The 14,038-nt window shown below is 47.2% G+C and overlaps 1 protein-coding gene across 1 annotated transcript in view; it reads right to left on the reverse strand.

The window, feature by feature from the left end:
- The window catches only part of adamtsl4 (ADAMTS-like 4), a 34,664-nt gene that overhangs the window by 3,133 nt on the left and 17,493 nt on the right, over positions 1 to 14,038 (reverse strand). The window contains exons 5-11 of the mRNA XM_076040736.1: positions 13,327 to 13,429; positions 6,208 to 6,347; positions 5,065 to 5,269; positions 4,502 to 4,686; positions 2,118 to 2,304; positions 1,136 to 1,399; positions 880 to 1,009 (exon numbers count right to left, since the gene is read on the reverse strand). Coding sequence (XP_075896851.1) covers positions 880 to 1,009; positions 1,136 to 1,399; positions 2,118 to 2,304; positions 4,502 to 4,686; positions 5,065 to 5,269; positions 6,208 to 6,347; positions 13,327 to 13,429 — 1,214 coding nt within the window. The remainder of the gene's footprint in view (positions 1 to 879; positions 1,010 to 1,135; positions 1,400 to 2,117; positions 2,305 to 4,501; positions 4,687 to 5,064; positions 5,270 to 6,207; positions 6,348 to 13,326; positions 13,430 to 14,038) is intronic.

Here is a 14,038-nt window from a genome sequence, read left to right on the forward strand (position 1 = left end):
CTTACTTGTAAAATATGTACGAATACCACAGCACCAATACCAGTTGTATATGTATGTATATGACAATTTTGGTCCTTTTTATTTTGTATTTTGAAACTTATGACAGTCGACCCATGTTCTAGAAAATCATCCTGTGCAATGTTAATGTCTATTCAAAGTAATTCTATATGTGTCATGGCCTTATTATGTACTAGGTATCGGTATCGATGCTCTTGTTCTTGTTTTGTAAAAAACAAAAAAAGTGGTATTGGTCCATTCCAAGTATAAACTGAAGCAGGACAAAGCCTTAGAAGTTTGCACAGCCGTGACTATCTTTCTAACTATAGATAGGATAGTCTAGAACAGGCATGGGCAAACTACGGCCCGGGGCCCATGTGTGGCCCGTTAAGCTTTTTAATCCGGGCTGCCGAACTTAAAGAAATTATATTACTAGTAAGTAAGTAATAAAATAGGTGTATTTCATCAATTATTCCAGTGTTTTAAGAGTCACTTCAATGAAGAGATAAACACAGTGGAGCTTCACAGACAGATATTTTGTTGTAACTTTGCTTTTGTTAAATTTCAATTGACATTAAAGCACATTTTTTGTACATATCCCTCAATATATTTTCTTCTCCTATGAGGTGGGTCACCAAAACTCTCCATTCCTGTGCTCCTGCTCTGGCCCATCTGCCACATTTTAGAACCCATTGTGGCCCACCAGTCAAAAAGTTTGTTATTGCTGAATGTGTAAATTCTTCACGGCAAATAACCTCACTTGGAAATTACAGGACGCAATCGTAAACTACTTAACGAGGGCACAGTGACCACAGACATCAACTTGTCTTATATAACTTGTGTGTGTGTGGTGCACATTTTTGCTGCTGTGTGTTTTCTTACAATGGAGGGCAGGGGTGTGTGTTACAAGGCTCCTCCTCTGGAACAGGCTTGGCTGCAGAGTCGCATTTGCTCTCTGGAACCTCCTCATCTGCGTAGCGGTCAATACACAGAATGACTCTGTGCTGGGAACCTGCAGGGGAAGAGAGTGACGGAGAGACAGAGTGTAGAGGGCGGATCAGTTCCATCTTGTATTTACACCTACAGACCAACGGAGGGAGCCATCACATTAACCAAAGCCGTTTGAGCGCGATCCTACCTTTGCCACATGTAGCAGAGCACTCGGTGAAAGCGCCTCTCCTCCACACAAAAGGCGACAGGGTGTCCAGCGGCAGGTCGGTGCGAGGGGGGATGCGAGCGTTCCTGTTTGGCGCAGAGCCTCTCGGGCGAGACCTGTCAGGGGTCCACAGGTCCGAGGTGGGAGGAGAAAACACCGAAGAGGAGGAGGAGGAAGAGGAGAAAGATGGGACCACCATGGGAGGAGGAGCAGGAGGAGGGTCTTCAACTGACAAGGTCAGAGGACCTAAAGGAGAGAAAAAGCAGAGGTCATCGATGGAGACGAGTGGAGAGGTGAAGTTCGGGGAAATGGACACGATGAGCAGGAGGACAGAGGTGCGGCCGAGGCGGTGAAGACAGTGAGTCAGAGGCTCATGATGTCACCATGAAGTCAGGGGTCTCATGACAGCCAAACATGTGCAGCAGATAGTCCGTCCATCTGGGTCACATGCGAAAATGCAAAAACACATTTGTGCCGCGGTCCCTCCCGACTGACCAAGTCCCTATCAATGCAGGAGCATGACGTTCACTCAGCAGCACTCTGACAGGCTCACTGGGTCGTGTTAGGACAGAGTGAGGCCTGAGAAACTGGTTTGGGGTTTATTCTTGATTTTTAACAATGCGCAGGGCAAACTGAGAACGCAACATGTCAAGGGTTCTTCTGCGAACAGGAACTTTTCTTACTTCTAAGTGCCCCGACCTCCCCTGTTACTGTAACTGTCTTCTCCACAAGAAACAACCATAGATCTTATTTTAAGAGACAGTTATTTCGTTCCAATCAAGAATTGGTGCTTTCCCACGAGAGTTGAGCAAGTTCACTTTTATGTCCGTCAGCGGGCAATTTTTTTTTTTCTCAAGGACCTCCGGAAACGTGTCAGCGACGGATCACGCAGATGAGGCGACGCTTCGCAATGAGACGAAGAAAAAAAAAAAAAAAAAGACAATGACAAATCGGTTCTACTTACTGCGAAGGGATGCCCGACTCCCCGACTCGCGCTCCCTGCTCCTCTCTCTGGGTGGATGCCTGCCTGTCTCCCACTCCACCTCCACCGGCCGCTCCCTCTCTCTCTCCCTCTCCCTCTCCGTATCCTTCTTCTCCACGGGGACGTAAAACTCGTAGTCGATGCCAGGGTTCTCCTTGTGGAAAATGATCTGTGGAGTGAATCCATAACGGCAGATCAGGGAGAGAATGAGAGATAAAGATGAGGAGGAATCACCGCATAAAAACGCCATGAAAGGCCTTTATGGGTCCCCATGAAGTTGTTACGGTTATTGGCAGCGAATCGGCATCAAGGATACAGATGACTCAGCGGGGTGCATTCTTGGCTCAGCGTGGCTTTTATGAACTCATTGAGGGACTGTAATTTAGGAAACAACATGTTCACAAAAACACGTCTCTAGCTTGTCAATCAGCTCCAACTCCATCTTTTCTTATTTCCTTCATTTACAGAATTTTCCTTGATTTATGTTTATTAAAAAAAAGATGTTTGATAATACTGATGTGGTTTTTGTTTTGTTTCTTGAATGTAACTGCATGTACATGTTCTTATCTATCTTTTCCTTTTTATTGTTTTTATGAAAATGTTGGTAAATAAACTAAATAAACTAAACCAAACTGACCTATTTGCTCCATTTTTTTTTTACACAGTACAGCCACGTTAAACCATGTAGCTCTGGAAATCAGCCCTTTGTGAAATCACAAAAGGAGCGAATACATGATCTCGTCGTTACCCGTCATTATGGGGCCCAGCAAAGCATCTGGTCTAGCAGGACGCTAAAACAGTGTATTTTTCAGGAGGTAGTCGACAACCTAAATACGGTTTCACTGGAGGGTTATTGTTATAATTATCAAGACTGCTCTGTTGGTCTCCAGTATGAAAAATGAAAACCTCTTCAATCTCTGTGTAGATCATCTCACTGCCCAACGAAACAGGACGGGAGTGCGTGGATCCTCATTTCTTCGGGATGAGATGTCCTGATTACTGTGTGTGTTTGTTTTTTTTTGCTGATTGGAAGATTTATCTATTGAATATTGCCAGTTCGAGTCTGGCACTTTGTGCTTGTTGTTGTAAATTCCATCTGTTTTTCATGACACGACGAAGCCAAAGGCTTAACTTTTTTTGATTTTTAATACGTTTAACATTTTAGTTTCAACCTCAACCAGGCACCGCTGCATTCTGTTTCCAATCACCAAACCGCCGGTTTCCAGGGTGAAGAGCATTGCAAGATGATCCCAAAAGATTCAGAAGATGGATTGTAAACCACAATGTGCTACGTTGAAGGTAGTACTGTGGCGCCAACATCAATGAAGGTTTGCCAATGTGGAATTCATGTTTTTTTTTTTTTTTACAACTCCTCTTTTAAATGAGTGTTCAGAATGTGCTGATGATGTTTAGATGAACAGTGTTTGGATAATGAAATGCTGTGACTTTTTATTCTCCCTCTTTTGCTGCGTCAATGCGAACCGAAGTGCACACGCATACATACAAATACATGTAAACGTGAATTCTTGTGAGCGCCCCATCTAAGATGCTCTCTTGACTTGGGAATGCAGTTTGTCTTTTGCAGAGACTTGAAGACCGACTTCACGTGCACTCATCTCTCCATCTAACTGTAGCTGCGTTTCCATTAGATTTGTACAACACCTAAATATCGCAATAGAAAAACTGGTAATCGAAACACAGAAACTTTGGAAAAACCTGTCAAATATCACTAAAAGGTTTTTTCTGCTCTCATGAGGTGGTTTTTCCAGATGTATCGATATAGAGGTATATCGCAAAAGTGTCATGGAAACACTTTCGTCAATTTTACACGAAAAAATTAATGTAAAATTTTATTTTATTTTATTTTGCGAAAAACTGTAATGGAAAGGCAGCTTGTGTCTTGCTCAAGAGGAGAATGACACCTTGAAAGGTGGGCTGATCTCTGGCCTTTGGTGGACACTTGATTCTTTTTTTTTTTTTTTACCAACCGTGGCCTCCTCACTTACTAGATGCAGAGCTGCAGATGACTCCTGTTCTTTTAAAGTGATTTCAGCCGGAGGACAAAGTAGTTGTTATTGTTAAGCCCAGGCAGGTCGGATCTGGCTCATGCTAAAGCTCGAGTGCAGCTGTCTGTATTCCGCCATAATGCTAAAACAATGTTGCCTATCTGGAGGATCTTGACAAACGGCAGGGTGAAATGCACGCTGCCCAGGGCTCTCGACGATGTTATAGAGATGCATCGTGCGTTGTGTACATACATGTCTGTGTCTGTGATGCTTATCCTTTAACTTCATTTTTTCCAGGACCCGGGTTCATGTTTACTTACAGGCTTAACATAAATACCCTTCCCGCGGTGGAGGACTTACGTATAGCTGTAGCTGTGTGCTGGTGGGCCCTGCAGCCCTCAGGGTCTCTCCTCTCTCCTCCTCCCCCTCCGCCTGAGCTCTGGGTCGAGTGTAGGTGAAGGTAGTGCCCCCAGCCTTGTACTCTCCTGGCGGGTCCACGGCCCAGCGACCGTTCACCACAGAGGCCCCGGTGCCACTCCTCATGGCTGGAGAAACATTTGACATTTGGGTCAAGGTTTCGTTTATCACGCCAGCCTTGTTTAGTCTGCGCAGTGGCCAAATTCTCAGGAAAACGTCCTCGAAACACAACCTTGAACCATGCAGTGTCGTTCCATCCTGATTCAGGGACACTCAAACCGCACACAGAAACAGAAGGACTGGTATTTTTCCTGCGTACTCTCTAAAAACACAAACTTTTATCTAGTGCTTTCAGAGTCCACTAGATTAATGGGTTTGTCTCCTTTAACCCAGCACAAACACACACTTTTAGGACGCACATAATTCCCAGATCTGAAAACCAAATCTGCAGCTGCAGCCAGTCAGGCTTCAGAGGAGTCAGTCAGTGTCAGTGTGGCAGGTCTCACCGAGGTAATTGGGGCTGGCTCTCCTCTCGGTGACGTTGATGAACGTGGCGCCGGCGGGGATGTCCAGGATCTTGTGGTAGCCGAGGGGGACGGTGACATTCCGGAAGCTCCCCGTCACCTTTCGGCAGGAGGAGTCCCGCCCACCGCACACGCCGCACCTGTCGACCGTGGAGCCGGAGCCGAGGACCCCATCACAACCTTCAGTCTGGCAGGGAGACGGAGCAGAGGATCCGGAGAAACAATGGAAAAACGAGAGCAAAAGTGGGACAAGGGATGAGACAGAGACGGGCTAATTCCAAGATATTAATGTCAGACACTCGCTGCCAAATTCTGTTTTGCTTTTCTTTTGGGGGAAATGGGGACCACATTGCTGCAGGTCAGAGTTCTGCCAAGAAAAAGGGGAATGACACAAAATTAGAAAGGGAGAGAGAGAGAGAGAGAGAGAGTAAGAGAAAGTGAAAGCGAAAGAGAGAGAGAGGGAGAGAGAGAGAGAGAAAGAGAAAGAGAGAGAGGGAGAGAGAGAGAGAGAGAGAGAGAGAAAGAGAGAGAGGGAGAGAGAAAAAGAGAGAGCGAGAGAGAGAGAGAGAGAGAGAGAAAGCGAAAGCGAAAGAGAGAGAGAGAGAGAGAGAAAGAGAGAGAGAGAGAAAGAGAGAGAAAGCGAAAGAGAGAGAGGGAGAGAGAAAGCGAAAGAGAGAGAGAGAGAGAGAGAGAGAGAAAGAGAGAGTGAGAGAGAGAGAGAAAAGCCTATTTTATTCCCCCCCCTACACACACCTTATTAACGATAATAATAATAATAATATAAAGAAACAACATAAATACGTAAGGTCTTTGTTCCACCTGCTCTGGTCACTTCTTCCAAAAATGTGGAAGGTACTGAAAAGTACGAGTTTAGGCAAGCTGAAACTAGTGTCTGCAGTTCCACAGATGTTTTAGGTAATCAATCAGAGCGGTTGGACCGGTGGATGAGGGAAAACAAATAAATGAAATCGGTATAATGGTGGATCTTTAAATCAACGTCTAAGTGTCAGTCTCAGCAGATCCAGACTCTCCACCTCATCAACCCCGGACCAGACAGGGAGGGGCGACGTTCCAGGCACTTGGAGCGGAAAATCGCACACCTGCGGGGTTTCAATACGCACTCACCAGGCACTTCCCCTCCACGCACACGTCATTCGAGGAGACGTTGACACAGGAGGTTCCATCTCGGACCATCTCGGCCAGGCGGACGTAGAAGCGATAGCCGGCGGGTCTGCAGGTCAGCTCGCACTGCTTGTCCGCGCCCACTGCAAGATAACACGAGGGGGGGATGAGGGTCTGATGTAAAAACCTTAAATAGGGTGGGTGTGTGTGGGGCGACACGGTGGCGCAGCGGTCAGCGCTGTCGCCTTACGGCAAGAAGGTTGTGGGTTCGATTGCAGGCCACTTGTCCAGGGTGCAGTATGGTTGGGATTACTCCATAAAAGTAATTACTGATTACTCCTTAATAATGTAATCTAATTACTCTTTTAACTAATTTGTTTCATAAGTAATCAATTACTAATTATTTCACTCACTACTTTAGTTTTAAAAAAAAAAAAGATAAAGCCATAGTTGCTCAGTGCTTTGGAATGAACTTTTTGCAATTCCAAACATTGCCTCTTCCCTCTTAACATGAATGAATGCTCTCTGAACACAAACTGCACATCTCACAGAACAAACTCGTGTACAGCGCTTGTGCCTTTTGCACAGCCCATATTGTTAAAATAATTAGACGATTTGGGAAAAGTAACAAAATCGTTACTTCATAAAGCAATTATGATATATAACCAGTTATTCCACAGTAATCTAATTACATTACTCCGAGTAGTGGATTACTTGGCAATGGATTACTCGCCAACACCGCCAGGGTGTCACCCTGCTGCACCCAATGACAGCTGGGAGAAGCTCCAGCAGACCCCTGTGACCCTGAGTTCAGGAAGAAGTGGGTATTGAAAAAGGATGGATGGAGGTGTGTGTGAGTCCTCATGCGCATCTGTGTGTTTTTTTGTGTGTGGAAAAGCCCAGCTGGGCCACTGAGCTCCTTCCATGGCGAGGCCACTGAACCTGGGGACTGTCAGGCAGCAGAGGGTCCATTATTTGTTTCCCAGCATCCATGAGCGAACTCACTGTTGCCCTCTTCCCAGGAGATATGGACCCCTGACCAGAGGTGTAAACACCAGTGTGACAGGGAGTTGGAAGGGGATTTGATTTATGTCTAACAAGCCCCCACAGTCAGTGTGAGAGCAGAGACAGAATGAAGGGACAAAGGAAGACAGCTCGAAGGTAAACTAGTAAATTGAAGAGATTTTTTTTTTAGAATAAACAATGGGACAATCTTGAGGGAAATGGGGTTGAAAATGGAGAGAAACTGGGAAGGAGGGATCTATTTTCTGACATGTGTTTGGACAAAGCAAGCTGCACATAAATGGGTCACTAAAACAGCCCCCCCCCTCCAAGCCATGGTGGAGTGGAGAAACACGAGCAGGGCTAAACACATCAAACCCACCTTCAGCCCAACCGTCCTTCTGACCAGCACTTAAAGTTTTCAGAATTCACTCTAATAACACTCTAATAACATGCATACTGATGATTGTAAATGCACTTTAAAAAAGTATCAATCAGCATCAACCCTGAACTGATGCAGTGATTTGGATCAGTTCAGTGAGTTTGATCTGTTCTGAATTCTGGATTAAAACTGAAAAAAATAAAAAAATAAAGAGCAAGTGCTCATGACTTCACTCGGTCCACGTGAACTAGTGGCCACAAGTTCAGCACAGCAAACTGGCCGTGGTTGAGCTGAGGGCTGCGTTTTTATGACCTGGAAGAATGTTTACAATAAAAGTGTCTCTTCTGATTGTAAACTTAATAGCTCCACATTACTCAAAACGAACTTTAATGATGTCGTCCAATAATAATCTGTTACCCTGTCCTGTCGATGACCTTTCCCACTCAATTCCAATCACTGCCTCATATTTGGCTCTTTCCAAACTTGTGGAAGGTCCAACGCAGCAACGGTTTTATTTAGAAAGAAGCTAGAGCTGATTTTTTTTTTGTCGGAGACTGAGGTGGTCGGCCAAGTGTTGCTATGAGAGATGAGTCTCTTTTCCTTTTTTCACCCCTTTTTTTTTTAAACAATGAAAAGTATGACGTGGAAAGGTTGATTTTGAATAGGAGAAGACATTTAAAAGGGACATAAAAGAGCGGCTTTGCTGACCGTCCTTCCCTTTGAGGCTTCTGAGGTCCAGGGTGTGTGGGTTAAATGCTTCAGGGAAAATGCTCGTGTGTGTGTGTGTGTGTGAGTTTGTGTGTCTGAAATAGAGCTTTATAGACAAGGGGCTCATAGCTGGAGTTGAAGGGTCGTAGATTTGGTTGCAGATGGAGAGGGCGGTGTGTGTCAATGGGAGTTCAGGGGTTAAAAGGACACATTCTGCTCCTCTGAAATTACGACTTCTGCCTCGGTGTTAAATGTCACTGCCGAATCACCGTGAAGTGATTTTTATCAAGTGCAAAGCTTGTGACATGCCTAACACGGTGATACCTTATAGTAGCAGCTCATTTGCTTCAGGGAGTTTGAATGAAAAACCTGGTTCTTTTACGAAACACTTGACGATTTTATCAATTCTTCTTATTATTATTTTTTTGCTATTTAAGCATAATCACTATGCGGTTCTCAAATGACTTTTACACCACTTAATTCCACCGTCATACAGTTTGACCAAGGACAGAATTCCTCCCCCTTCAATATATCATCATCGGCGAGCGTTCCACCTTCAAAGCCAAGAGTCTGACAGGAGATAGCGGAGAACAAAGAGTGAAAGGTCAAGTGCCAGACCATTGGCCGTTGCTGCTTTACTACCCAAGTCGGTATTTAAAAGGGTGTAGTGGGCCCAAAGGTAGTCAGTGTTTTAACAGTGTCTCTTTGGTTTCTTGAATCAAGGCTTTAATAAATGGATCCAGCACATCCAGAGACGACCAACATAAGCATGATTTTTCATTGTTTGTTGAAGCCCACTGGAAGCCAACAAAAGTATTTCAGTGGGAGAAGAAAAGGACCAGTCTAAGTTCCAAATGGTGTCATACTTCTACACTTTAACCAGCTTATAGAAACTAAATTAAACTAAGAAACTAAAATCGAATATATGCAAAGTCCAATCATCTGCAGCCGTGATGAAGCCCATCGGGAGTTCACACACCCGCACAGGTTTGGGAGTTGGACTTCCTGATCCTGTTGTCGGCCAGATAAACTACGCTGAGGACATAAAGAGGGTCTTTTATCTCCCTAAGTGGTTGGAAGTGGTCAGGAAGCCACACACGCACACCCACACACACGTGGAGTGATTGGCTCAGACTGGATATTTGTCATCGGGGGGAGATTAACGTTATAAATACCAGGTACAGTTGATAAATAGTGAGTGCACACAAAAATGTGACGGTGTTGGCGGTGGTGCTGGTGGTCCTTGAGCAAGCTGCTCAAGAGTTTGGAGAGCCCAGACAAGTTTTCCACGAGGTTGAGCTTACTGTACCTGCTTTAGCGTCGATAGCCAGTCAGCATGTCATCTGAAAAGAGTTTAATGAGCAGAGGGCAACATGGAGCACGACAAAGTGGAGTGCTGAGACCTTTTGAAGGCCAAACATTTAAAATGATAAAAAAAAAAAATGAAATGAAAATTATTATAATTAGTTCACCTGGTAACTCCATGAAGCGTTCTGCCGAAGACATGCAGTTTTGGATGACAGCACTTTGTGATGTCACAAAGGGACATATCTACTCAGCGAGGTTTTGGTTCCTCCACATGGCCACCTTGTGAGCATAAAGCCAGAAGCTAAGCGGTTGGGATCTGGAGTTGTTCTTCTGTCTCCCCTGTCTGGCAGCTGGCCTGGGAGGGATCGTCAACGCGATCAGCTACACCTGCTCCCTTGACTCACCTGCCACTGGTCCACCTGATTACCTTCTGCTCATCTACACCTGTACTTAAACCTGGTCTGATCACCTAGCCACTGATACTCATCTGCTGTTTTCTCTGCCCTGCGGGTTTTGGACTGACTCCCTAAGTTGAACTGTTTACCTGTTGTGCTAATAAACCTTTGTTTGTTAAGTCTGCATTGTGGGTCCAGTTCCATTCCACCTTAACAAAAGCAAGCAGAGGGCAGAGTGTTGCTGTTTTCTGGGGTGCGGCTGCTTCACTGAAGGATGAAAAATCTGAGATCTAAAAAAGTGGCCATTATGTCAGATCGTTAAATCAACAAGAGTGTGAAAATAGTCCCTGACGTACGCAACACAGAAATCAAGTAAAACTAAAGCACTGATTGATTACTTCCGAAGTGAGGCCGAAGTCGTTCCCTGACTGTCTCCTGTTCTCCACTGGTAGATATGAAATATATTTAAAGTGGAAGATAAAGCTGGCCATTGTTTCCAGCCTTCCTTCCTGGCTGTCAATCAACTGATACATCCAATCTCTGGAGCAGTGATGTCACTCCTCCTCCTCCTCCTCGCGTCTCCACTACCTCCCCCTGCCCTGAATTTGCGGCACCTCTTGCCAGCTCCTAATCACAACAATTTTTCATCACAACAACAACAAATTCTTTCTCTATTTTTCTCCTGAATCTTCCCTCGGGCCACTTTATCCATTTTCTCCCTTTTGGGTCCTCTCCCTTCCTCTCTCCTCCGTTGTCTCCCTCGGCCCCCCTCGGCCCAGCTTAGTGCTCAGACAGTGGAATACATGGCGTCTGAATATACTTCCCCCCACTATCGCCGGCCCTAAACAAACTCCAGCAGGGGGAGAGAAAGCGGGGACAGGAAGAGGGGAGGATGGGGTGAGTGCGGAGAGGGGGATGTGGCGTCGGGAAAAAAAAAAGAGGAGGACAATATTGGGGGTAAAAACAACACCTGCACGCGAGGGCACTGACGCAAGCCACAAAAGGTGGGCTGAGCTCATGGGGTCGGGACGGGGGGGGGGGGGGCGTTCAAAAAAGAAAGCTGACTGCACGCTTCAGCGTAAGCAAGTGATTGGGAGTTTTTCATGCAGCGCCACTGGGAAGCTCCAAACAGATGAGTGCAGCTGGAGAGGAAGAGTGTATACACACACACACACACACACACACACACACACACTCCAGTGTGTTGATGGGAAGTCCGATACGACGGTTTCAGATGGCAGCCAATGGGAGTAAACAGCGTGGCTCAGTTTACACAGTGGAGTGGAGGAGGATCATCTCCAGCAGATCCAGAACGTCCGAGTCGGCATGACGTCACACGCCTGTGACAGCTCGACATCTGCCGCAGCCAATAAAACGTGACGGCAGCCAGTTTTTTTTTTTGGTCCACAACTCCAGAGAGGTAAGTAAGTAAATCAGACAAATCTCTGCAGCAATCCAACAACGCCATTTTTAAAAATTTGTTTGTAATCTGCAGCGCCAGCAGCCTGTTCCAGCCGTCCATTAGCGGTCGCATCTGCTTTTCGTCCGCCGGACAAGCGACCAGGTCCCCCTCTCTCTCTCTCTCTCTCTCTCTCTCTCTCTCTCTCTCTCTCTCTCTCTCTCTCTCGGCCTGGCCTCGGCGATGGGCTCCTGGTGGACGTGAGTCAGACGGGGGTGGTAGAGGGCAGCAAGAGTCAAGAGCTGCAGATCCCAGGATAAATAGAGGCCGAATCCAGGAGCCCCCTCCACCCCCCCTCCACCCCCACTCCACCCCCACTCCATCCGGTGTTTATGTGCAGACGGACTCCTGCTGTTACCCTCCGCATGACTCCTGCTACAGATGTGCGGCGTGCGTGTTCGTGCCCTCCACGTTGGCCCGGGGCTGATTGTACGAGACCAAAACATATCATTATAGCCTCCGAGGTGCCCTTCCATCAGCCCAGGGCCCCCGCCGCCACAATCTCACACTTTTCATATGCGCTCCTCTTAGATAAGACCTGACTCGTCCACCTGGCTGCCGAACCCAACGAGGCGGCTTCAGTTCAGACATTCTCAGCTCGCCTCATGGGGAATCGGCCTCGGTTTCAGTCGAGACACAACCTGGACTGCGGCTAGCTGCCCTTTGAAAACCACAGAGGAAGAAAGAAAGAAAGAAAGAAAGAGAGAAAGAAGGAAAGAAAGAAAGAAAGAGAGAAAGAAGGAAAGAAAGAAAGAAAGCGACTTAAAGCCCAGGCGGCTGCTAACGAGATTAGAAGTTCTCAGCACCAGATTTAACTTCTTTTATTTTCAAAATAAAAGAAGTTGGAAGAAAAGCACTGAGGGTTTATCTCCACTGACAACAGTGAACTGTGGTGCTGTGGCCAGTCACCACCACCAGCACGCCAAGCCGGCTTGAACACGGACAGACTGACGGTTCACCTCATCATCGTCCGCCTCTCTCTGTCTTTCATTCTGAAAGGGGCCACCTCGCCTCTTCCCAACCCGTTCTACCGACTCTGTCCCAGATGGAAAGGCGGAATAAGTCCAACGGCTCCAGGAAACCTTCCATCTGGCACGTCACCTTCCCAATTTGCGGCTTCGCCTCTTTGTAATGCTTGCACGCCGGGCCAATAATCAGCCGACGCTGTGAAAACAGCGCGGGGTCCCGCGCACATGTTGCTAAATCACCTCTGATACTGTCGATATCGTTTTACAGCTGCGTTCCTCCCTTCTCTCCTTCTTTCCCCTCCTTCCTTCATCCTCTATAAAATCCCCATGTTTTTAATATTTCCTCTATGAAATTCCTCAGATTATTTTCTTTTCAGTTTGTCGTGTTCCGTCCCCTCCAGTACTTGGAAAACAAAGACAGACAGACAGACAGTTCCTCAAAGACACACCAGGTATGTGTCACACTCTCCACTAGCTCTGCGCGCACCCTGCGCTCCGTCGTCCTCGGCGACCACGTGACAGAAAACACTTGCGTCCCGTCGGCTCTCGCCTGCCCTCTCTCTCTCTCTCTCTCTCTCTCTCTCTCTCTCTCTCTCGCCGTCTCCCTCCTTCCCTTTATCTCACGCCGTAGGAATCTGTGCACTGTGTCAGTGCTGGGAGGAGAAGCTTGGCAGGGGCCACGGGGGGAGATATTGGACAAACCGGAGGGGGGGCTGAAAAAAGAAAAAGAAAAAAGAGACAGAGGAGGGAGAGAGGTCCATCCAGAGAATGAAAGCAGATGGACCTCCAGTCTACTCCTCCTCCTCCTCCTTTGACTCTCTCGCACTCTGACGCAACATGGAGCGCAGGGCACGTTAGCGGATGCCCTGTGCTTGTGTCTACGTGTGTGTGCGCGCTCACCCTCGGTGAAAGGCTCCCAGTTGTAGAGGCGACCCATGAACTCCTGGGCGTTGAAGGCGGTGCACTGCTCGGCCCTGGACTCCGCCGCGCCTCCACTGCACACCTGCGGGACAGACAGGGTGGGGGGGGGGAGATTTAGCACAGCCAAGACGTACGAAATCACCCGGCAGCCGTGAAAACTGACGGCCGCTGGCTCCCTCCGGGCCTCTGGAGGGCGCTGGGTGGAGTCGGCAGTCAGCCGAGCAGAAGTCAAGAAGCAAAAAATGTTTATGGAAGGAGGACGGTTTGATTTGTGACCTTTGAGGTAAAAAGCAGAGAAAGATGCAATCTAACGCACAAATACACACACACACACACACACACACACACACACACACGGATACACAAACAAACACAGGCCACTTGTGTGTTCGGAACATATGGAAATAATAGATTTCTGGAAACGACCGCTGGAGTAAATCCTCCCCGGCTTTCAGTGCCGTGACCGCAGAATGCAAACGACTCTGTGCAAGTGTGAGCGTGTGCATGCGTGTGTGTGTGTGTGTGTGGGTGTGTGTGCGTGCATGAGTCTGAGCACATCTCAGCAGCGCTCCTGCAGCTCCTCAACAGACCCATACAGTGGAGAAAGAGTTTTAGCAGATCTGCACTTACACAACAGCCAAAGCATCAGGCGGCGCAGCCGAGCCGGAGCTGCAGCTCACACCGGACGATT

Source organism: Nelusetta ayraudi, unplaced genomic scaffold (genome assembly GCF_046127955.1).
Source record: "Nelusetta ayraudi isolate G7.1 ecotype Tasmania unplaced genomic scaffold, CSIRO-AGI_Nayr_v1 ptg000063l, whole genome shotgun sequence".
NCBI classification, from domain to species: Eukaryota; Metazoa; Chordata; class Actinopteri; order Tetraodontiformes; family Monacanthidae; genus Nelusetta; species Nelusetta ayraudi.